The 24,660-nt window shown below is 43.4% G+C and overlaps 1 protein-coding gene across 2 annotated transcripts; it reads left to right on the plus strand.

The window, feature by feature from the left end:
* The first annotated feature begins 8,426 nt into the window (after positions 1-8,426).
* On the plus strand, positions 8,427-21,772 carry IRF6 (interferon regulatory factor 6). 2 transcript variants are annotated; one of them, XM_073320066.1, is made up of 8 exons: positions 8,427-8,449; positions 14,061-14,237; positions 15,530-15,734; positions 17,483-17,605; positions 19,437-19,583; positions 19,835-20,227; positions 20,718-20,836; positions 21,207-21,772. In XM_073320066.1, exons 2-8 carry the CDS (start codon positions 14,064-14,066, stop codon positions 21,426-21,428), a joined length of 1,383 nt encoding a protein of 460 aa, XP_073176167.1. In that variant the 5' UTR covers positions 8,427-8,449; positions 14,061-14,063; the 3' UTR covers positions 21,429-21,772. The 2 variants fall into 2 exon arrangements, with proteins under 2 accessions (XP_073176167.1, XP_073176168.1); XM_073320067.1 differs by lacking the exon at positions 8,427-8,449 and adding an exon at positions 12,449-12,486.
* The last annotated feature ends 2,888 nt before the right edge of the window (positions 21,773-24,660 follow it).

Raw genomic sequence — 24,660 nt, forward strand, 5'->3', positions numbered from 1 at the left:
CCTGTCTTTGTTTCTCTATCCTGTCTTTCATGGGTACTGTATATTTCTGTTTTGTTACCTTGTGTTGCTTTTGCTTTATTTCTTCTCTTCTTTCTTTCTCTTTCCTTCTATTCTGTGGTCTCTGCTCAACGCTACAATCTCATTCCCTCAGTAGAGGATCCCGGAGTGGGTTTCCTTAGTTAAATTAGTACAACATGTGGTGTTAGATGGGATAAAAATAACTAAGATCATTAGGAGATTCCCACTATGTGTCACAGAGACCTTCACATGTTCCAGAGCAGGGCCTCATTTAAGAGCAAACTCCAGGCAGGATCAAAATGATTTCTAATGTCAATCTAAGGATTTGAAAGCTGAGGTTCCCACTAATATGTGATGTATAATCCCCTTCTCTCTGAGTCTGTGCATTATTTGAATAATAAAGCAATCAGAAATGAGTAGTTTCTAGTCACTGACATATGTATGAAGTTTTTGGGATGGACACTCCAGGCTTCCCTTCAAGTGTGTGAAATATTCACAAGGATAAGCGAAACTATGGATTTGTGCAGGAAATAGCCCAACTTGATTGTCATGCACATTGTGTAAAGAGTTGTCACTTTGGATGGGCTATCACCAGCAGGAGAGTGAATTTGTGTGGGGGGGTGGAGGGTGAGAAAACCTGGATTTGTGCTGGAAATGGCCCACCTGATGATCACTTTAGATAAGCTATTACCAGCAGGACAGTGGGGTGGGAGGAGGTATTGTTTCATATTCTCTGTGTATATATAAAGTCTGCTGCAGTTTCCACAATATGCATCTGATGAAGTGAGCTGTAGCTCACGAAAGCTTATGCTCTAATAAATTGGTTAGTCTCTAAGGTGCCACAAGTACTCCTTTTCTTTTTGCGAATACAGACTAACACGGCTGTTACTCTGAAACCGAAACTACAAGAAATAGGAGTGTTTTTACTTAAAAAAAAAACCTCTAAAACAGGTCCAGTTTGGTGAAACATGTGCCATCTTTTACACATTTTTAATTAAAAAGTAGGCTCCTTTTCCAGTGAAACTTTTAGGGGAAGTTTTTTAAAGCGTCTAAGTGACTCATCAGCCTTGGACTCTTTTGGAAATCTCACCCAGAGTACCCCAATAAGAGATACAGATACGGATACCTCATAGTACCCCAATAGGACATACATCTTATATTAAACTGAAATTACTTGGATATGATCATCTTGCTGCTTCCTACCCTTTGTTGCAACTGCTGCTATTACACTTTCCATAACCATCTCACTGTTCATTTGGGTTCCCCACCTGTCTACCATTTATTGCATAGAACAATTTTAAACATTGTGTGAGCGGTTAACACACATGAATTTTTGTGTTTTCTCTCCAGGAGACTGCAGTTCAAAATTTCAAATTGTGTGCTGAAAGTTAGGCACCTGCATCAATGCCTGGATCTCAGAGTTGCAAAACTTCCAGTGACTTCAGATGGACCTTCGGGTTCCAAGCACCTCTGAAAATCAGGCCCATCTAGTTGCATTAAATATAGATTTAGGTGCCTGCCTTTAGGAACCCAGGCTTGAAAATTTGCCCATTGGATTTTCCTATTATGAATTTTTCATTCTCTGATATTCTGTATGCATAAATATGGTCAGTTAGGTTGTATTAATGACTAACTCTGATCCTGCAAATACTTACACATATGGGTAACTTTATACACATGAGAAGTCCTGTTAACATCAGGGGAACTATTCCCATGCATAGAGTTAGCCTTTTGTGCTTCAGACCTTTGGTATGAGAATTAATAAAAAAACAGGATAATTAAAACCTCTTAATAGTTTGTATATAAGATGTTTGATTTTCAAAAAACAGCACTCCTATACATTTATTTAAAAAAATTTAAAACAGGAAGATCATATTAAAAATCTTTTTTTTTTTCAAATCCTGTATCTCATTCATTCATTGAAATGCTTGAAAGTGTTTACTACATGCTGTAATGAAACATTTCATGTCTTATAGAGAGAGGAGAAACATCAGCTTCTAATAGCTTAATTATTATTTATTATTTATATTATGGTAGCACCTATGAACCCTAGTAAAAATCAGGACCGTATTATGCTAGGCCCAGCATACAGATAACATAGCCCCTGCACCAGACATCTTACAATCTAACACCTCACTCCCAAAGATTGGGCCCCCATTTCTCTATGTGCCAGATATTATTTTTTATTTTATTGTCATGTTTTTATGAGACTACCAGAACGGTATCCACGGCCACACCAGGTGTCGGAGTTCAACTCGTCTTACCATGTTAGCTGGAAACAAATGACCTATTGCTATAAATGTGCCTGAGATAGGATTCTACTCCTAAGAGGATTGGAGCAGTGTTAATAGGAAACAATAGATGCCACACTTACAGGAGCAAGGGGCATGAAGATTAAAGTCACTGTTTTTAGCAGGAGGTTGGAATTTATAATGTCGTGGAAGAAAATGGTTCAGCCGCTCAGCTAGGCACATGCTATTGCAAACAAATCAGACTGCTGTTGAGAAGAATAGCTCCTGGTCCTGCAACTCCTTACTCACTCATGCTGACCTTTTACTCATGCAAGGAGCCCCAGTGAAGTCAATGGGACTAAACCCCTTGGTGAGGGTTTGCAGGAGCACCTCCATACTTTGCATTTCCTCAGCACTTTCCAATCAAGGCTCTCTACAAGCACTTTGCCGATTCATGTCAGAGTCTGCACAAGGAAGAGGGGCATGGTCAGGGCAGGTGAAGTGTGGGTACACATGGGGTCCCGTGGAGTCACCAGTGAGATTAAAGCTGCTTTCCCCTAGGAAAATGCCAAGTGAATTTCACTGAAGTGCAGTGTACCAAGATGGTACCGAGAAATCCAATTGGCACCTCCCTGCCCCAACAGGGATGGATTTGGCCCAGTGAAATTAAGCTGTGATCCTGCAAATACTTACGCATGTGCTTAACTTTAGTACCATTAGTAGTGTAAGCACATGCATAAGGGTTTGCAAGATCACAGCCCCTATAAAGTGAGGCTTTATTAGCCCTATTTTACAGAATGGGAAACTGAGGGATTGTGAGCAACAATGCACACTATGAGGTTACGATTTCTACAGTGCACCAACTTGTTGCATGCTAATTGGTCTGTGTCGACCCTCCTAGAGCAAACTAGAATTCCCATCGTGTGCTTTAATGTAGTACCAATTCCGGAAAATGGGGCTAATAATACCCCCTGAGTCGAGCTAATTTTTACTGGAAAGGTCTGCAGGCTTTCCTCACAAAGGGATCGACATACTTTGTTTTGCTGTCCTAATAAGAGATTGTCAACGATGCCAGTTATTTGTCATGTGAATTTTTAAAAATGTTGCATGTTTTTTTCAAAATTTCCTGTGATAATTTTTCAGTTTTTCATGAAAAACTTAAATATTTTTAAATTTCAATAGCAGTTTTTGATAAATATTTTTGGTTTTCAGTAAAAAAAAAAGTAGTTTTTGAAAACCAGAACCATTCCATTTGACCTAAACTGAAGCCAAAACTTGAAACTTTTTACTGAAAAACAATTTTTTTTTAACTGAAAATGTTTTTTTTTTAAGAGACATGTCTGCTCCAAGTCAGTTTTTCAATCAGAAGATTTGGTAACAGTCAGAAAAGATTTGTCAGTTACAGGTGATAGACCTGCAAATATTATTCCAAACTAGGAAGTTTTTGCAGCATCATTTCAATACAGCAAGAGGCCAGTCGAAGAGGAATGATAGCAAGGAAGTAGAGGAAGCCATCAGGTACACCCTCTTCAGGTATTGGATAAGCCTGCATTAATTATTCTCGTTGAAAAGATGAAACTATATTCAGCCAGTTGCTAAATCTGGCACTACATACCAATAACTGAGGGGTAAATTGTACATGTTGATATGTGATAAATGATATGTTATATGTTTACTCTGCTTTTACTCTCCTCTTTCAAATCATACGTGTAGAAAATGCAAACATGCAACATCAGAAATTCCAATGGCTGAGACTTGAAGCTAGGCAAACCCAGACTAGAAACAAGGTACTCATTTATAACAGTTGGGGTAATTAACCATTGGAAGAACTTACTTAGGGATGTGATGGGTTCTCCATCACTTGGAGACACGAAAACAAACTAGACATCTTTTTAAAAGGTATGCTATAGCTCAAACAGAAGTTATGAGCTTAATGCAGAAATTATTGGGTGAGAAATTATTCGACCTGTAGATAGATAAATGCTGTTGTAACTTGGGATCTTGGTATGGAGAAGGTTGAATGCCAGAGGTGTAGAGTATTTCGTCATTTTCCGCTGTTATGTTTGAAACACAGCTGCATTTTGGAATGTGACTCTACCGTGTGCACAAAACAAGGTTCTACATGCCTGGGACATTATGTTACCTCATTGTGTAACTTGGTTTTGCCTTGTGGTAATTTTGTGATATTTTCCCATCAAATATAATAGCTCCTCCCTGTTTATTTTTGCTCCTCCCAAGTAATTTTAAACCGCTAGCGGCTGGTATGAAAACTCCTGTGCATACTACACGAATTCCCAGCGGTTCAGATTTTTTACACTGCAGATTTTGCACTGGCAAAAGTTATCTCCGTTCTGCCAGTATAATATTATTCTGTGGGATAGCTTTTAATTATTATAGTCTGGAGGATTTCTTCCTGCATTACTTCAGCTGTGCAAATTGGTGTAAATGTAAATACAGATTATTAGTTTTTAAAGCAAAAGAAGAGATCTCTGGAGTCTGGAGAATGCTGAACTGTAGTAAATAGCTGATACTCAGGGAATGACCAGAGCTCCGTGTGATAAGGAATAGATGGCCCTAAGGGGATGACCAATGCTGGATCAAATGACACATAGACTGGAGATATGCAATGGTATAGTGAGCAGTTTGTTAGGTGACTGAGCTGCAAAGAACTGGTGAGATCCAGCTACGTGTTCTGCCAGATGAGCCATCCCTAAGTTATCACCAGTGACAACAGCTCGGAAGCTGCTGTGTTTCCCAGCCAGGAGCATGAAAAGTTAGAATTAGGCAAACTAGACTGCTTTTTATCCTTCAGTCCATTGACAGAGCATGTTCCCACATGCCAGCTTTGATGAAGCCTGCAGGAAATTCAGGAAATGACTGCAGAGGAGTGGAAAGATTGAGTTGTTTGGCATCTGCATTAGCAATCATGTTTGTCTTTGCTGAGCATAAAAATGGCACAAAGAGGTAAGAGGGTATCACCAGGTGTTGTCTGCCCCAGGCAAAGTCATGCCAATCCTTATAAGTATCCGAGAATGGAGAAAGCATAACTCATTTGCTCTGTTGTTCCATGATTCTTAAACAAACTGGGTCTCATTCTCATTTACAGTAAGATCCCTTTTAACTTTTCTCTCAGTCTAAGAGAACCTTAAGGTGAGCATAAGCTGATGCAAGAGTTCTATACCAGCTCTGTTTCCAGGTGCTGGCATTGTGTACAGATCTGGGTGTGTGGCCACAATACACGGTCATGGCTATTTTCTGCTTCACTGGGCCAACGGGGCGCCTTGGAAGCAGACTGTCAGTTGGAGAAGACCTGAACTATCTCTAATTTACACCAAGGGCCAGGCAGGCTCTAGCACGGCCCCAGAATACAGGAAATGCAAAGGTGGCTTAAAGTTATCTATGCTCCCTCCACCCCACTGCTTCCCAAAGTGCAGGAATGGAGAAACTAAGAATCAGGCTCATTGTTTCTCTTTCTTCTGTAGGCTCATTTGCTCCCTTTCCAGCTGCCTGTGAAAGTCTTTGTGCTACCCTATGTCTTGTGAAACTCTCATTAGTTGGAAAATTAGCCATAAAATCAGGTTATAGCCAGAGCCCGTTCACAAGCAGCTAGCTGTGATTTTGCACCTAGGTCTGGAGGAGCTGGCAGATATTTCATGCCAGGCTGAAGCAGCAGTGGAAGGGCCCAGACAAGTTCAAAAGGCACAGAATGGATCAAAACAGCTGGCAGTGGGAAGCTCTATGCCAATATCTATCAATCGATCTAACTATCTAAACTTTCATCTTTTCTGAGCCCATCACCAGCAGATCTGGGTTGTCACATGCTTTTTATATGTGGGGGAAAATGACAGTATAGCAGATATTATCACTTATAATCTATTACAGCATTACCCAAAAGGCCCCATTCAAAACTGGGGCCTCAATATAGAACCAGTTTGTTAAATAAATGCAGTTTTGCACAGTGAACAAATTACCAAATCTAGTAATGCAGATTGATATTACTGAGGAGGATGCTAGTCTCTCCTCAGTTTACTGCCTTTTTGTTGTGGAAGTCATGGTACTATGTACTGTTAAATATCTGCCATTTTTCACCCCAGAGGTGGTTGCATTTCAGTGGTGAAGGTTGTGATTTCTGTATGAAAAACCTGTAAAGCACACAACTTCAAATAAATGTAAATTCTTGGCACAAGGTTAAAACTTAGGCAAAGTCCAGGCTTTCCAAAATTAGGAACACCATTAGGTGCTGGGTAGCTGCGTGGGCAGTAAGGAGAAGGGAATTTCCTGCTGTCTTTCTGATTCATTGAAACTGAACTGTAATGTTCAACTTGGTCTCTCGAAACCAAGATTCACCCTTGACTCACTGCTCCCCAACTATGAAAAAAGAAGGTAGAATCAGTAAGGGATTGCTGAGAGACATCATTTGCTGACTGAAGCCAGAAAACGTGCCAGGGAGAAGTAACGCACAGTAGTGGAGTCACAGCACAAGGTATGTTTATGAGCAGTGACGGAGCTTTGTTATGAGGTCGGGAGGGGAAGGAGGAGTTTTATGGATTTCTGAGAATGCCATCTGTCTGTACTTTCATCTGTTAATCATGCTTCATCTTGAAGTTTCTCAGTGGTTGATGCTAGGGATCTGTTAGGACAAATCTGTCTATGCCAAATTGAGAAAAAGAGCGAAGGTTCAAATTTCTACAAGAGAGAGTACAACAGAAGAATATTTGAAAACATGCCAAGAACTTGACTGCCTACACCTAATTTGCTTATAATAATATTTTTTTCTTTAAAGGTTTTTTTTGTAAAACAAGGATCTTGAAGTGCAGGTCCACTTTGAAAAGAGACTGTATAAATGGCAGGACTGGGGCTCTTTCTCTCTATTTCTCAATAATGCACAGTTCAGGATACAGACCATATCTTCATGTATGTCTATCTTGTACCTGCCCCAATGGGACCCCAACCCTGACTGCAGCCTCTGGCCACACTTGTAATACATTAAATAATCATGTACATACTGTTTATTGGTGAGGGGACATGCTTCCCTCCTAACTGCTAGCCCTGCAATCTCATTGTAGGATCTGGGTCAAACTTGTCTGCTTGTTCACCATCATTAGTAATAAAGATTCTGCAGAACCCAGTTCTCCCCTGTTGGTCACATGTGTGCAGTCCCACCGTTTTAGCTAATGCCCTTAGAGGCTGCATCTACTCCAGGCTATTTTCTTATCGTCTCCCACTGGTGCTACCAGTTGTTCGGCTTCACCAGCAGCAGCTGAGTTGGTGCAGTCTCCCAGCATTGTAAACACTCTGTCCTCCAACCGTGCCCAGACCAGGCCTTGAGGGCAGCGGTGAAAACACCAGCCCCCGCCAGCACCTTTTCTCACTATGAAATTCTCACTCGTGTATTCAGGGTCTTTGTCGCCTGTGAAACCCTGTTGTGTTTTCCCAGGCAGAATTTGGCTCTGAAATTGTAATATAGCTAACAATTTTGTGGATGATGCAGGAGCCAGGCTACACTCCAGTTACCTCTCCTTGTAGCAATGCTGGTTCCTACAGGGCTCACAGGAACAGTGAAATCTTAATTAGGGCTTGTCTACACAGGAAAGTTGACTCAAGCAAAGTAACTATACTGGAATAAAGTTACTTTTGTTCCATAACAGAGTGTCCAGACAGGGCATTATATTGGCATAGCTATAGCAGAATAATTATACCGCTATCATTTTCCTGGGCAGACAAGCACCTACTTCCAGCAGAGCAGCTGGGCTGCAAGCAGGCCCTTTTTAAGATCACTTTACAAAAGTAAGTTCCCCCCTCTGAGAAAACTGAAGTGCGCAGAGGAGAAGGAAGGCACGATGGACTTGCCCAGAGTCCCCGCGACTCCAAGCCAGGAGTAGAATCCAAGGCCCAGATTCTTACCCCTGGGATAAAACACACTTGGCCACAGCCCCAGGGCGCCAGCCGCTCTGGATCCAGTCCATGCAGAGACCCCATGTGTGGGGTGCGCCGCCCCCCAGCACCCTGCAGGTGGGGCCTGGACACAGGAGCTGACCCACTGAATGCCCCCCCCCCAGCTCTCACTGCTCCCGCCCCCGCCCAGCGCGGCTCCGGGGGCGGGGCGGGCCGCGGCTGCGCCCGGCTGCACCTGGCCAGGTGAGGGAAGGGGAAGGGCGGGGCCGAGCTGGGGCAGCGCCGGAGCCGGAGCCGGCTGCGCGGTGAGTGAGCGAGAGTCCGGCCGCGGGGCCTCCCCCCTGCCCCCTCCCGACGGCCCCCAAGCGCCCCCCAGTCTGCCCCCGCCCCGTACTCCCTGCCCCCCCGCTCCCTGACTCCCCCCAAGTGCCCCTCAGTCCCCCCCCGGTAATCCCGGCCCCCCAGCCTCTCCCGTGCCTCTAACCCCACGGTACTCCCTGCTCCCTAGCCCCCTCCCTGACTCCCCCCAAGTGCCCCTCAGTCCCCCCCCCGGTACTCCCGGCCCCCCAGCCTCTCCCGTGCCCCTGCCCCCTCCCGTGCCTCTAACCCCCCGGTACTCCCTGCTCCCCAGCCCCCTCCCTGACTCCCCCCAAGTGCCCCCCAGCCCTCTCCCGTGCCCCTATCCCCCCGGTGCTCCCTGCCCCCCCCCCGCTCCCTGACTTCCCCCAAGTGCCCCTCAGTCTCCCCCCCCCGGTACTCCCGGCCCCCCAGCCCCCTCCCGTGCCTCTAACCCCCCGGTACTCCCTGCTCCCTAGCCCCCTCCCTGACTCCCCCCAAGTGCCCCTCAGTCTCCCCCCCCCGGTACTCCTGGCCCCCCAGCTCCCTCCCGTGCCCCTATCCCCCCAGTACTACCTGCCCCACCCCCTCTCTGACTTCCCCCAAGTGCCCCTCAGTCTCTCCCCCCCCGGTAATCCTGGCCCCCCAGCCCCGTCCCATGCCCCTATCCCCCCGGTACTCCCTGCCCCCTTCCAACTGCCCCCTGACTCCCCCCAAGTGCCCCTCAGTCTCCCCCTCTGGTACTCCCGGCCCCCCAGCCCCCTCCCGTGCCCCTATCCCCTCGGTACTCCCTGCCCCCCCTGCTCCCTGACTCCCCCCAAGTGCCCCTCAGTCTCCCCCTCTGGTACTCCCGGCCCCCCAGCCCCCTCCCCTGCCTCTAACCCCCTGGTACTCCCTGCCCCCCCCACTCCTGACTCCCCCCAAGTGCCTCTCAGTCTCCCCCCAGTACTCCCAGCCCTCTCCCGTGCCCCTATCTCCCCGGTACTCCCTGCCCCCTCTCCACCGCTCCCTGACTCCCCCCAAGTGCCCCTAAGTCTCCCCCTCCGGTACTCCCTGCCCCCCAGCCCCCTCCTGTGCCTCTAACCCCCTGGTACTCCCTGCCCCCCAGCCCCCTCCTGTGCCTCTAACCCCCTGGTACTCCCTGCCCCCCAGCCCCCTCCTGTGCCTCTAACCCCCTGGTACTCCCTGCTCCCCAGCCCCCTCCCGTGCCCCTATCCCCCCGGTACTCCCTGTCCCCTCCCTACTGCCCCCTGACTCCCCCCAAGTGCCCCTCAGTCTCCCCCCCCCCGGTACTCCCGGCCCCCCAGCCCCCTCCCGTGCCCCTAACCCCCCGGTACTCCATGCCCCCTCCCTACCGCTCCCTGACTCCCCCCAAGTGCCCCTCAGTCTCCCCCCCAGGTACTCCCTGCCCCCCAGTGCCCCTAAACCCCTTCCCCCCCCTCCCTGGTACTCCCTGACTCCTTTGCCCCCCCAGCGCCGCCCCACCCTTATTGTCCCATGGCTCCTCCCCTCAGGCTCCTTCCCTTCCCACTCACTCCTTCCTACTCCTCAGCCTCCTGTCTCATCCCACCTGCCCATGCCCGTTCCCACCCCTCAGCTCCATGCCCCCCAGTCTGCCCTTCTCCCCCCCACCCATCCCTTCCTATCCCTCAGCCTCCTACCTCTTCCCACCACCCCTATGGATCCTTCCCATCCCAGCCAGCCCCCACCCTATGGCCTACACCCACCACTATCTGCCCCGGGGATGACTTCTATGCCTCAGGGGAAGCCCTGAGGGAAAAAGGTTTAATGCTGAGCTAGACTTTGTCCAGACTAGGAAAAGAAGGCGTGTTTTTTCAACTGAGCTGGATTAGCCCAGTTCATATCTCCTGTAAACACTAGTGCAGACAGTTTAACATGTCTAGACTGATTCCAGCAGGTTGAATGATAGTCTTGGCAGTAGGGTGATCACCTGGCTGGTATTTGACCAGCCTGGCTGGGTTATTTTTATGGTGAAGTCAACCTGTATCTATGCTGGTGTTAAACTAACTTGATTGTTGAAAGCACAGTTTTTCCTAGCCTATAAAAAGCCTTGGGTCACTTACCACTGCGTGTAGTAGACCCCTCTTGCCTTAGTCTATGGGTGGGCCATGGAAAGCCTTGGGACTATTCTACATGTAGAAATTGATCAGCATAGCTATATGGTGGTCAGTTTCCTGAAGTAGACAAGGCCTTAGCTATGTGGGGATTCCCATAGAGAGAAAAGACAATGGCCATCTCTCATCTAGTGTCTTGTCTCTGAAGACTGACCTACACTAGGAAAATGTTGTTCCATCGATGTTTGACCACTGGCATTTTAAGCACTGTTATCCTAACCATATTTATCCATTGGGTGTTTATAAAACTAGTGGCAGCCTGCTTCGCAATTTGGCTAATTGTAATGGAGCTGCACCAGTGTTAGCAATGGTAGGAAACTGCTGCTGAGTTTCCTTAGTGTAGACAAGATCTGAATGATCATATCCACTCAGCGGTGCAGAGAAAAAGTACAGCACTCCAGTGATGTACCTTACTGTGCTTTGCTGTCCCTTGTTGGGAAGTTTCTTCCCCTAATATGCTTGGAAAAGCTATAAGGGAGAGCATGAGACCCTGGGGTAGGAATGACTGTACCCAACTAATCCAATTTACTTTTCATGATTTGCTGTCGGTGTAATTGTGGCATCTCTTGGCTTAGGCAATGAGAAGTGAGTCAGTTTAATTTCTGTTTAAAGGTAGTTTTCAGTTCAGTTTTTGCAACACAAACATTGCAGCTGGGGAATATAGTGTGAACTGAGGCATATAGGTAGGACAACATTGATACCCAACCCAGAAAGCCTCATGTATCGATAGCATAAGGTAGCCAACCCTCCAGGATTGTTCTGGAGTCCCCAGGAATTAAAAATTAATCATAATTCGAGAGTATGTTATGTGATGAAACCTCTAGGAATACATCCAGTCAAAATTGGCAACCCTAGGATGGCAGCCTTTTCTACCCTTAACAGTAAAATGGACCAAGCTACATCCTTCGGGTGTGAAAACTTATGTATTGGGTGTATAAATCTTAAAATTAACTGTACTTGAAATGGCTGTAGGGCTATATCTTCATTGCAGAGTTAACTTGAGTTATCTATACTTGAATTAGCCTTGCTCAAGTGAGAGCAGAATAACACTTGAGCTGTGTGGAGCGATTGGATGAGCAGCCCAGAGTTGTACTAACTCGGCAGTAGCCTGCCTGTACCTCCTAATGGGCTAGTCATAACTCAAGTTACAGACACTACCACGCTTGAGTTAAGGGGTTTTGTGTACGGATGGGAATAGTTAGGAGCGAACACACACTTTTAACTTTACATTGAGGGTTTTTTTGTTATACTGGAAATTCACTAGGAGATTCCTTTTTGTCCTTTTCACCAGTGGATTCTGTATCTGTTTTAATAGTGTGTGGCAAGCCGGAGTGTGAATCTACAGCGCACCCGCCTGCTGTGTGCTTATGTCTCATGTGGTCACTGCTACAATTCAGTGAAAGTCTTGGAGTGCGCCACATAGTATGTTAGTGCAAGGCAGTCTGGTGTGCTGTAGGTTTACGCCACGGCTGGCTGCACGCTAATGTAATAAGCCCTTAGTCCGAAATAGACAGAATTTGGTGACCTTATAGGGATGCAACAAAATGTTTGTTTGTTTACATTTTTTTGAGAGAGCTCAAGATATGCTTTCCCGAGCAATAAAGGAACAGAAAGGAGCTTTTGTAGGTGGATAGTTGAGTTCCTGTTGACATTCTTTTATGCTGTTGGGATATTATTTTATTAACAATGGTGCGTTAGGGCATCTAAAGTCTTGAATAGGCATCTTTTAACCTATTTCTTAAATCTAAATTAAATAAACAGCATTTTGTAACAGGATCTGAGTGTTTTTCCCACTTAATAAATAAAACAAACTCTATTCTGGTTACAGATTAACTCTTTCTGTATCACATGCCTTGGAATTGGACCTGCAGGTATTTCTACAAATACATTGATGTATTTGGTCTTATAGTAGCTTCTTTAAAGCTTTTTGCACCTATGCTGAAATCATATTTTGTAATTTTTACATTAATAATCCTCAGTAGATTGTGAGAGATTCATATATCTTCTATAACTATTCTTGATTAAGAAAAATATTTGCATTGTAAGATTTATACACCCAGTACGTAAGTCCTTTTGGACCAAGGTTTTGTATGCTAAAAATCAGGCCAGATAAAAATAGTTACAAGGAAGAGTTTTAAACCACTCAAAAAATGAAAACTTTAAACATGTACATGTAATTTAAGCCTCTTTTCAAGTAATTTGAGCCTGAAATTTAATATACTGTAAAATTATCTGAAGAACACTCTCTATATTCTAAATATCTTGAATTTTTTATAGTGTTAATCTTGATCACATGCAATTTTCATGTGATGTTTTAAACTATTTTTCACCTTGTCTGGTTGTTTACTTGATTCATTTCAAACTGAGAGTACATGTTAGATTGTTTCAGTTTTACTTTTCGTTCGACATCTGGTTCTCATACACTGATAAAATACTGCAATGTTTAAGTTGCAAACACAGTGGATGAGTATTTATTTAAATCTCAACAAACGTTCAGTTGATTTTTAAAAAGAGGAGTTATTTCTGTTAACAAGTTTAATAAAACTTTTTATCAAAAAATCTGAACTTGGGAACAAGGGTTCCTTTAAACATGAATAAATCTTTGCTGTCCATTTCCTTTGACAGCTCTCTTGTAACCAAACTAAAAACGTAGTGGTTAGTGTAGTTTGGCATATTGAATAACGAGAGAGAGAGAGAGCTGTGTCCTTCACAAATACCTGTAAGATTTGAACTACAGATGACTTTCATGGCTGTTTGGAATACACCATGTAGATGTGCAACTACTTTCAAATTAAATCTGCGTTTGTTATCCTTCACTACAAAACGGACTCACTTGAGACTATGCTGCAATTGCTGGATTTTGGGGGCGGTGGGGGGCGCCCGCTGGGGCATGTTTTTACGTCAGTTGAGGAGGGAAAAGAATATTGTAATCGTGGGATAATCTGATCAGGTAGTTCAATTGGAAGTATTTGAAGAGTTTTTTAAACTCTAATATCTTTTCTTCCACTGTTTGTTTTTAGCTTTATCTCTTGCATAACAAGCTTTGTGGCATCTAAAACAACATTCTGATTGGGTTTTATCCTTCACTTTGCTCAATTATTAACACAAATCATACACCAACTTCTAATGCAGAAGGCTTCTGCTTTTACAAAGATTTAACCCAGACTGTTTTAAACCGTTTGCAAACATTAAGGCCTTTTTTAGTGACAGATTAGTAACTGTTTCTCATAGAATATAATCTGGCTAAATCTAATAGCTATTACATATTTAGACATGCTTTCAAATAAGTATAGAAGAACGACAATTAATTAACCATCACATATGATATTCCTAATTCAGTTTCTATTGCTCAGTTTCAAGAAACTGTGCTTACTTTATTAGTGAATAAGAGACTCAGGTAATTCTTGGTGGTTTTCCTACTGACTGTTTTTTTTTCTTTCTGTAGATAATGGCATTACATCCACGCAGAGTTCGTTTGAAACCCTGGCTAGTAGCCCAGGTAGATAGTGGCATGTATCCAAACCTCGTATGGCTTAATCGGGAAGCAAAGCGATTTCAGATCCCCTGGAAGCATGCAACTCGACACAGTCCTCAGCATGAAGAGGAGAACACCATCTTTAAGGTGGGGGAGGGAGGGCACCCCCCCGCTAATTTTGTTACACTGCTTTTCCTCTTACTTCTAAGCAGTTTGAATCTTGTTTTATTTCTTTTTTCTGCATGAACTGTTAAAAACAAATGCTTTGTGATGATTTATTCTCTTGCTACCTACCATTTGTAAGTCAGACCAGAAACTTGCAGATTACACCACAAGCCTTTGTATTTAATTTCTTACACAAACTGAACACACTTCTTTGCTGCCTATAACTGTGAATTCCAACACATAAGCAACAGCTCTAGGCTGGAGACAAAGTGTTAAGAGTTGTTTGGAATAATTATTGTGTGATCATTCTAGTAATAATTTGTAGCCACATTTTGCCCACTAAATGCATCCAGTTCCTTTGACTTCAGAAGGAATGTTGCATGCATCTGAATGCAAAATTTGGCATTTAGTTGGGAGAGAGAATTGTTAAAGGCGTCACTGTACTCATTCGTGTTTCTTTCAAACTACCAGCCTAATTCCATATTGTAGAAGACTTCCTAGTTACTGCTGACTTTTAACAGGTTTGTTTCCTCTAATAGCTACCTTGCCTGGAAAGTGGCTGGCTTGTTCCGAATATTTAATGGAAAACTTTCATTTAAATTAATATTTCCTCTGTGCAGAATTTGACCTGAAATCAGAATACAGAATAAATTTGGAGTGAACAAATTCAAGTGTGCCTCCCTTTTCTGATATCCACTATGGTCTCATGTGGAATCACAGAATTTGTCTGCAATGTGTGGCTGGATGCTACTGTTACACAGGCAGAATTTGTGTAACCGTAGCATCCAGCCACATGCTGCAGACCACTTACTAAGGCAGAGTTTAGGGCTGTTAAAAAGAAAACAAGCATCTTGGCTAGTGCTTTTTCCTCCTATTTGAGCCAGCTTGTTCTAACCCAACAAACTGTGGCTCAAATTTTCAAAAGTGATTAGTGATTTTTGGGTGTCCAACCTGAGAGATCTAGAAGGGGCCTGATTTTGAGAGCGTGCTGATGACCAGCACCATGTAAATCAGGCTTCCTTAAGGTGTTTGAGGTTGGGCACGTAAAATCACTCGTCACTCATAAAAATTTGAGGCTTTTTTGTGTTAGGGGAGAAAGATAATGTGCAGGGGAACAAAGGTACTTTAATTGTTAGCTGCTCTAAGAAGTGTTGTAGCTTAGAAGATTTCTTGTAAAAGACAACAGTTTTTTATAATGTATTTGTTTGGAAACCTGACACAATTCAAAATCGGCATAACAGGACTCATATGAACACTGTGTACTTTGCCCCCAGGCATGGGCTGTGGAAACAGGGAAATACCAGGAAGGAGTTGATGATCCAGACCCTGCAAAATGGAAAGCACAGCTCCGATGCGCTCTTAACAAAAGCCGGGAGTTCAACCTGATGTATGATGGCACGAAAGAGGTGCCCATGAATCCTGTTAAAATTTATGAAGTGTGTGATATTCCACAGTCTCAGGGATCAATCATTAACCCAGGTGAGGAAAAGGGTGACACAGTGCTAGTTACTAAGCAGGCATCAGTCCAATACATGGGCCTTGTTCCCCTGATGTATTAACTCTTCAGCTACCTCTGCAAACAAAGTGGCAAACATTGTTGACGGTGGCGTGGTCCATGATGACTAATCAAACTAAAGGATTTAGATCCACATTCATCCCTGGCGTAACTTTGCTGAAATTAATGGAGTTATACTAGGTGAACTTAGCCCCTTACAGAGGAACATAAGAGTGGCCATATTGGGTCAGACCACTGGTCCATCTTGCCCAGTATACTGTGTTATGAAAGTGGCTGCTGCCAGATACTTCAGAGTGAGTAGACAGAACAGAGCAATAATTGAGTAATCCACCCTCTGTTGTCCAGTCCCAGCTTCTGGCAGTCAGAGGTTTAGGGACACCCAGAGCATATGTTTGTCTCTGACCGTCTTGGCTAATAGCCATTGATGGATCGCTCCTCTATGAACTTACTAATTCTTTTTTGAACGCAGTTATATTTCTGGCCTTATATATATAAGTATTTCCTTATATTAGTTTTTAAACCTGCTGCCTATTAATTTCATTGGGTCACCCTTGGTTCTTGTGTTATGTGAAGGTGTAAATAACACTTCTTTATTTACTTTTGGCACACCATTCAGGGTTTTATAGACTTCTATCATATCTCCTCTTAATTGGGACATTTCAGCTTAGAAAAGAGACAATCTTTTTAATTTCTTCTCCTATGAAAGTTGTTCCATACCCCTAATGGTTTTTGTTGCCCTTCTCTGTACTTTTCCCAGTTCTAATATATCTTTGAGATGGTGTGACCACAGAGCTGTACGCAGTATTCAAGGTGTGGGCCCTTATTTCCTACTATATTAAATGTTGTACAGTCATTGGTTATACTTTTCAGTCTGCATCTTACCTCTTTAGCATACATGATTTTAATACATAGTATGTATAACTCTTCTCAGGGTTGTGCATAAGGTGGGCCAAGCAGGGACATGTCCCCCCCCCATAACCAGCGGGGAACAGAACTCCTATGACCACAGGGGCTTGGGGGAGGGGGAGGCGAGCTCCTCCAGTCGCTCGGTGTGTGTGTGTGTGTCAGAGCTCCTGGGGCTGCAGGGGTGGGGAGCTGGCCAAAGATGACGGATGGTGCCCTTCCAAAAGCCTCAATTTTTTTATTCCTGTGCACGCCCCTGACTCTTCTCACGTTGGTAAAGCATGCAAGTTAACATCTGATACTCCACAAAACTAGTTTCTAATTTACAGTATTTACCAGTAAGTGCACTACAGTGGGGGATTGTTAGATTCACCTCCTTGGGGGGAGGTGAATGCTGTGAGCAGTACCCTTTTGGCCGATGAAAAATGTCACAATTGAGAAATAAAAGGAAATTGGTCAGAGCCTGACAATTGGCCACTATCTTCGCTGTGTGCTGCTGACCTATGAAACCATTCAGGGTAAATGGAATAAAACTGAAAGGGAGAAACTAAATTCACATTGGGCAAAACTCAACACTTCCATTGAATTTGACCAGTAATGAATTTTGCTCAGTGTCTTGAAACTAAACTTTGACTTAAGTTTGTAACTGAAACTGACCTCTTTGTTATTCAACAAGTGCATCTGTTGGCCCTGTACTGCAGTGGAAGGGGGAATTGATGTTCTATGTCTTTTTTTTTTTTTTTTTCTTCTCAGTCGTCAATGAGGTTCGGTACTGCTTGCTAACCCCATACTGTATGGTTATGTACAGGCTCCACCGGCTCTGCTCCATGGGATGAGAAAGATAATGACCTTGATGATGAGGAGGAAGAGGAACTGAATCCATCTCAGCATGTTCCCATACAGGACACCTTTCCATTTCTTAATATCAATGGTTAGTAGAATGGGATATAGTGTGTCAATGAAGTGATGGACTTGTAAATCAATGTATGTAACTAGCATTTTAATTTAGTTGGCTATTTACTAATCAGTACTATGATAGAGGGGCAGTGTGGCCTCATACATAAAGCACTGGATTGGGGCTTGAAAGAACTGAGTTCTGTTCCTGGATGATCCTGGGCAAGTGACTTTACCTCTCTCTGCCTTAGTTTCCCTATCTCTAAAACAGGGATGATGATCCTGATCATCTTTGAAAAGCACTCTGAGATCTCTGGATCAAAAGCACTACATAAGAGCTAGGTGGTATTATTATTGAAGCAGACTTTTATAACTCTATCAGAAAACGAGAGGGAGTGGTTAAAAATAACTTCTGAAAGTTTTCTTCTCAGACCACCTTATTCTTAACTTCTTGCCTTGTAAAGAAATCTATTAACACACCAGTATTATATCCCACATTGACAAATGTGTTCTTTCTCTACTTCAGTTTACATCTATAGCAAACTTGATTCCTCTAATAAGCTTTATTAAAAGAAAATTTCTGCTGTGAACTAAAAAGCAAAGGGATGCACTATTCTGTATGTCAAATCAAAATATCCTGTAATAATGGAGATTTCTTAAATAGCTGCTGTTGGTATATTTTTATGCAGCTAGGTTTGGGTTTGGCAGATTTTAACTGTAATGTTGCCTCAGCACTTAAATGCACTTTTTTTATTAGTTTCCGAAGGGTCAGAGCTGGTGTTTAAAATTTTCTAGACAATCTGGTTAGACGAGATGCAGTGAAGCTGTCCCTTTTCCAGTCTCTAAACCTTTGACTTGAGCTCTTTTTATGGCAGATTGCTAGTTTTTAACTAAACTAAAGACATTTCATGTGTTAGGACAGTGATACTAGTACTTAGCTGTCATAATAGTGCTCCTAGAGAGTGACTGAAGTTTGCCATCTCGTAGCTGTTTGAACCTGTATGCATTGAGATCATTCAGTGCAGTTCTCAGTTAGTGTGGTCATTCTATATTGCCTATCCACTGACGCTCTTTAGCCGTCTCAGTCTGACTCTGCCTGGGTACTTAACTCCCTTCCAGTCGATGAAGATGTTTGCTTCAGGTCAGGTGGAAGCATGCTGGTAGTGTTGGGGAGAAGTGGTATAAGAGAACTCATTGTTCATGTGTTACCAGCTCTGTGATTAGAGGGTGGAATGCCAAACAGCTGCACCAGTTTTGCCTTACAGCAGCTTCTGAACTTAACAGAATAATTTGGGACCAAGGGAATGAGAGCAGATGTTCCTATTCATGCCTCTATCCCTCTATATTTGACACGATGGAAAGCCAATGACAGCACTTTCAATCAATTCTGCGCCACAGTTCTGTCTAGATAAATTAGCCATGTTAATAAAAATGCAGTCATTACTGGACCAAATAAATGTTTAGTTTTTAAACTATTTATTTATTTACTTAGGAAGATAAGTTTACAAATCCTTGCTATGTAAATATTAGAACAAAACACTCATTAAAACAGCTAGCTTTTGTTTAAAGGCATTATACAGGAATACAACGATCAGATCTTTCTACTAACAGGGGGCTACCATATTAAAGAGTGAGCATCATTATAGCACCTATAATATGTTTCTAATGACTTTATTAAATAGAGTGAAATCTCTGCATATGCATATTTAACAGACCAGGCATGTCTGTCAAATGCTAATATTAAAAAAAAAAATGGTCTGCTGTGCTAGTTTTTTGCAGGTGAATGTAATTTGTCAAAATTTTTAGTGTTTTTTGTTTGTTTTTTTAAAATATACTTGTTCTCAAACTTACTTGATTCTTCTGTATAGATTCCCCGATGGGGCCAGCCAGTGCGGGAAACTGCAGCCCTGAAGCGGTGTGGCCAAAGAATGAACCTCTAGATATGGAGATGCCTCCATCTGCTCTGCAACATGACTTCTTCAGCTCTCCGGAGCTCTGGATTAGCTCTCTTCCTAGTAAGTGTATCTGTGGATTTCTCGTGCATCTGTCACTGTGGCTAAAACTGTCTGTTTTACTTTACTGTTACTGCATTTTGACTTCTTACACTTCTGCACATTAGATAACTGTACGTATTTAGAATATACTTCATCAGGTCTAATTTATATTGCAATGTTTTTCCTGTAATAACGTCTACCGTGTTTTATCTGGTGCATGCCAAAGTCTTTACTGAACTGGAACAAAGTCATTCTAACAATTTATCTCTTAGTGACAGATCTAGAAATAAAGTTTGAGTATCGAGGAAAAGAGATTGGGCAGACGACAACTGTAAGCAACCCCCAGGGATGTAGACTCTTCTATGGAGAACTGGGCCCTATGCCAGACCAAGAAGAGCTGTTTGGACCTATTAGTTTGGAGCAAGTAAAGTTTCCAGGAACAGATCAAATCACCAACGAAAAGCAGAAGATCTTCACAAGTCGGCTACTAGATGTTATGGACAGGGGACTGATTCTGGAGGTCAGTGGCCATGCCATCTATGCCATTCGGCTCTGCCAGTGCAAGGTGTACTGGTCTGGACCATGTGCCCCTTCATCCATCGCACCAAACTTGATTGAGAGACAAAAGAAAGTCAAACTCTTCTGTCTGGAAACATTTCTAAGTGGTAAGTAACTTGAAATGCTAGGGAATAATGCTGAGTTCTGGCTTTTCAGCTGACAGCGTTATTCCAAATTGGCTGGAAGAGCCAGACTAGGCTCAGTCTTGATAGTCTTACTCCTCGTTTCAATGCCCACTGAAATAAATGGGAGTCTTTCCAATGACTTCAGTGAGCTTTGGATTAGGCCCAAGGTGAGAAGGAAAAAGGGAACAGATATTGTCTTCTGCTAAACAACTAACTGGTTGTTTCATTCATTGAGCAGCATTGGTGGCTAGTGTAATTCCTGGAGAAGCTTCTATCCAGGAGAGCAAAAAAGCTCTGAGATGTGAGAGAAGTGATGCTAGAAGGGTAAACATTTTTCTCTGGAATAAAACTGGAGATTCTGAACAGGCTGCTTTGTAGTAAGCACTTGTATTCGGATGGTGGAGCAGGATATTGTACCACCATCAGAAACATAATTCCCCATTTGACGTTATCACACTGCTTCTTTTCTTAGAGCTGATTGCCCATCAGAAAGGACAGGTAGAAAAACAGCCACCTTATGAGATCTACTTCTGTTTTGGAGAAGAATGGCCTGATGGAAAACCTAGGGAGAGAAAGCTGATAGTGGTTCAGGTAAGGGAGCTCTGGCTCTGCAAAACAAACATCTGTTAGAACAAATGGATGAATCAAATACAGATTTCCTTAATACGTTTTCTCCATATCAGCATATGCAACAAAGTAGAACTTCTTTATGAGATAAGAAACCAGAACTGCAAGCTGGAGGATTTTTTTGGCTTTTAAATCAAAGTAAAATGGAATCCACTTACAGTGAAGTGGACTGTTTGAGTGTAAACTGCAGCTCAGGTGATAGTGAAACTGTTCTGTGGATAAAGAGTCTACCACTACAGAAGTGTCTTGGCATACCTGAGTGTTTGGAAATGTTACTATGCCACGTTTAGGTTATCCTCATGAGGCTAAAATAACTGCACTTTCTTTTAAACAGGTAATCCCAGTTGTAGCTCGGATGATTTATGAAATGTTTTCTGGTGACTTCACACGTTCCTTTGACAGCGGCAGTGTGCGGCTTCAGATCTCCACTCCTGACATTAAAGACAACATTGTTGCCCACCTGAAACAGCTATACCGTCTCCTGCAAACTCACCAAGAGGGCTGGCCAATGCAGGCATCAACTATGCATATTGCTCAGCCACTCCCAGCACAATGATGTATTTTCAGTCTCTGATTTAACTCTGCTCCACTCTCTGGTTTCTTATATGTACATAGAAAAGGATATTTTTAAATGGTGCCTTGCCCATATATAAATAAAACCTGTGTAAATCCTATATACAGATGGTCAAATTTCAACGGTGTATGAAATTCACTTTTTTGAGAGAATAAAATGAAAGGCTTTGAAGCAGGGCCTTTAGTTACTTTTGATCTCAGGCTAGTTTGCTTAAGCAATCTATTATGTAATAAATCACAGGTTTTAACATCTTAAATATTTTTAAATAGCTAATGCTTACAGCCTTGTGTATAAAATAGTTGATCAATGTAAAAAACGGTTTTAATTATCAACTGTCAATGTGCATTTTATGCTCCATTAAAATTGCTTTGAGAAATAATGGATCAAGATTAAAATAGTTATTTTGAATTTTCTGTAGCAACAAGTGGCTGGCTGATGCTTCATCTACTATCATGCTTTAAATATTGATCCATAATAATTTCATTGATATGTACAGATGATTCAAGATTAAGGTTTTAACTTTACAGCCTTCAGACCAAGGTTCTGCCACAGCACATGGGGCTGGACTTGATGACTTCTCAAGGTCCATCTGAGCCCTACATTTCTGATTCTGTGATTTCATTTCAGAGAATGCTACCATGCAGGTCCTGGACTTTAATCTCTTATCTAACAGCCTAAATTTGGCCTCCAGGACCTCTCTTCTACCTTTCATTGTGTCATTGGTACCTACATGTACCACAACCACCTGCTCCTCTCCAGCACTGCACATAAGTCTGTTTACCTGTCTCGAGACGTCCTCAACCTTCAGACACGGCAGGTGGTTCTCCCATTCATCACAAACCGAACTACCTGTATTTCTGTATAAACTGCCTCATGCATAAATCGGAGGAAAGAGGCTAATAGGTGTAACTTTTTCATTATTCAGTTGCCTATTTCACTTCCTGACCGTAGTTGTGCTGCTCTCTTAAGTATTTCCAGCAGTTGACAAGAACGTCTGAGGAACAGTGGGGGGGGGATAAACATGGGGAAATCGTTTTACTTTGTATAATGACACATCCACTCCCAGTCTTTATTCAAGCCGAAGTTAATTGTATCCAGTTTGCACATTAATTTCAATTCAGCAGTCTCTCGTTGGAGTCTGTTTTCGAAGTTTTTTTTGTTGAAGAATTGCCACTTTTAGGTCTGTAATCGAGTGACCAGAGAGATTGAAGTGTTCTCCGACTGGTTTTTGAATGTTATAATTCTTGACATCTGATTTGTGTCCATTTATTCTTGTATGCAGAGACTGTCGGGTTTGGCCAATGTACATGGCAGAGGGCCATTGCTGGCACATGATGGCATATATCACATTGGTAGATGTGCAGGTGAATGAGCAACCCCAGCTAATCATATAAACCATGCTGCAAAAAAAAAAAAAAAAGACATTCTGCTTTCCCTATACCCAGCAAAAATAAGGTGCTATGATATGCACCCTAACAGGAAGCAAACAATGTTACAAATGATAACAAATTTACCCAAACCTTTACTGGGATATTTATAACATCCCTGCTGTACTATACTCATTGGTGAATGAGCTCCTGTTTACTGCAGTGTCAACCTCTGAGTCTACTAAAACTTAGTGTAGGAAGTACTTTCCTTCTGATTTACTGTAACCCAAGAAAGCTGATGTCATTAAGCACCATAAAAACCTTGGGATGCTTCCAGAATACACAACGCCTACAGGCAAAACAGCAGTATATCTATTAGTGTACGAACTGGCATTTCAAAGTACATGGAACATGGCTTCCCTAAACTAATTGTGCCATAAGTAATAGATGGGCAAACCCAATCTGAGCAAAGCATGAACCAATCCCATGTTCGATCCAAATACTTCGAGGTTTGGAAATGCGTTTAATTTTTCTTCTTGCTTTTAGTTGCCTCTGTGCTGCTTGTTTCCAAAATAATACTGTGATGGGTACGTTTACAAAGGTTTAGCTTTTAGTATTTCTGAAGTACTTTTAGGTTACCTATTGTATCTAAGCTCCCACCTTAGGCTGTTGTCAGGTCTTCAGGATTTTTAAACGGGCAGTCTAGATAAAAATTGGAACCGCTGCCTGTTTTGAGGTTTACGTACCCTCACAAGCATGTGCTATAGTAAGTCTTCTGTCTCCTGAAAACAGGATGAGGGGGGCCGGCTAGAGCTTGCCTTCACAAGTGTATAAGAAAGGGAACTCCACTGCCTTCAGAGTAGCTGGTGTGGAGGCATCGTTTGCCTTCTAGTTTACAAGATCCCAAGCTACCAGAGGGGAAAGTGGGGTGATGTGATGTGGATTAGCCTTTTTTAAAGCCCTGCTACAGTGGTAGAGTTACAGTAGTGCAAGTCATGCCGGGGGCCACAAGTTACGGGGGCCTATGCAGCAGAGGGGGCCTAGGGTGGTAGATTTTGGGATCTCTGGTTGCACCAAAGGGTGGCTGAGGCGGTGACCGGTGAGGCTGGTGAGACCGTCCAGGGGAGGGGTTAGGCTGCTGACCAGGGCTCTGAGGAAGTCCTCTCACCCCATCTCCTGGGTAAGATGGTCACTGTGGCTCAAGCTTTTTGCAGCCCGGGGCTTTTCTGGGTGGCCCTGTCAGGTTTTCAGCCCCTGCCCCGGACTCTCACTGCTGCCGCCACTTCAAGAGCAAAGAGCTCACCTGGAAAGAGGTGGGAGGGTTCCTGAGGGCAAGGTTTGGGGGTGGGGTGGGCTGAGATGGGCTGCGGCCCTAAACCTATTCTTGCACCAGGCTCACTGGGGCTTTGTTATGCCCTGGCCCTGCTAACGGGGAAGGTTGCGCAGCAAGGTCCCCCTCTTGCGAAAGGAGTGTATCAGGGCGGGCCTCTGAGCTGCTGAGTGGGTGAACCTCCCAATAGCCTGCAGCAGGTGCTGCCCGCATTTTATCTCTGCGGGGTTTATCCCTGTAGCAGGGTGGGAGGCAGCAAGGCAATGCTGAAAACGGGCCCCTCTGACCTATTGGGAATACCCAGCAGGAGAGGGCGAAAGGCCAGGCCCAGAGGAGAGGTTTGTGGAACCCCGCATAACTCGCCAAATAGGATACTCCAGCCTGCTGGCTGTGACACTCCAGTGGGCGCTTCTACCCACACAACCTTTCCAGCGAAAAATGTCCCTACCAGGAGTTTGGATGCTAGCTTGTGGGCTGTAGCTCACGCAAGCTGACGCTCAAATAAATGTGTTAGTCT

Source organism: Lepidochelys kempii, chromosome 21 (assembly GCF_965140265.1).
Source record: "Lepidochelys kempii isolate rLepKem1 chromosome 21, rLepKem1.hap2, whole genome shotgun sequence".
NCBI lineage: Eukaryota > Metazoa > Chordata > Testudines > Cheloniidae > Lepidochelys > Lepidochelys kempii.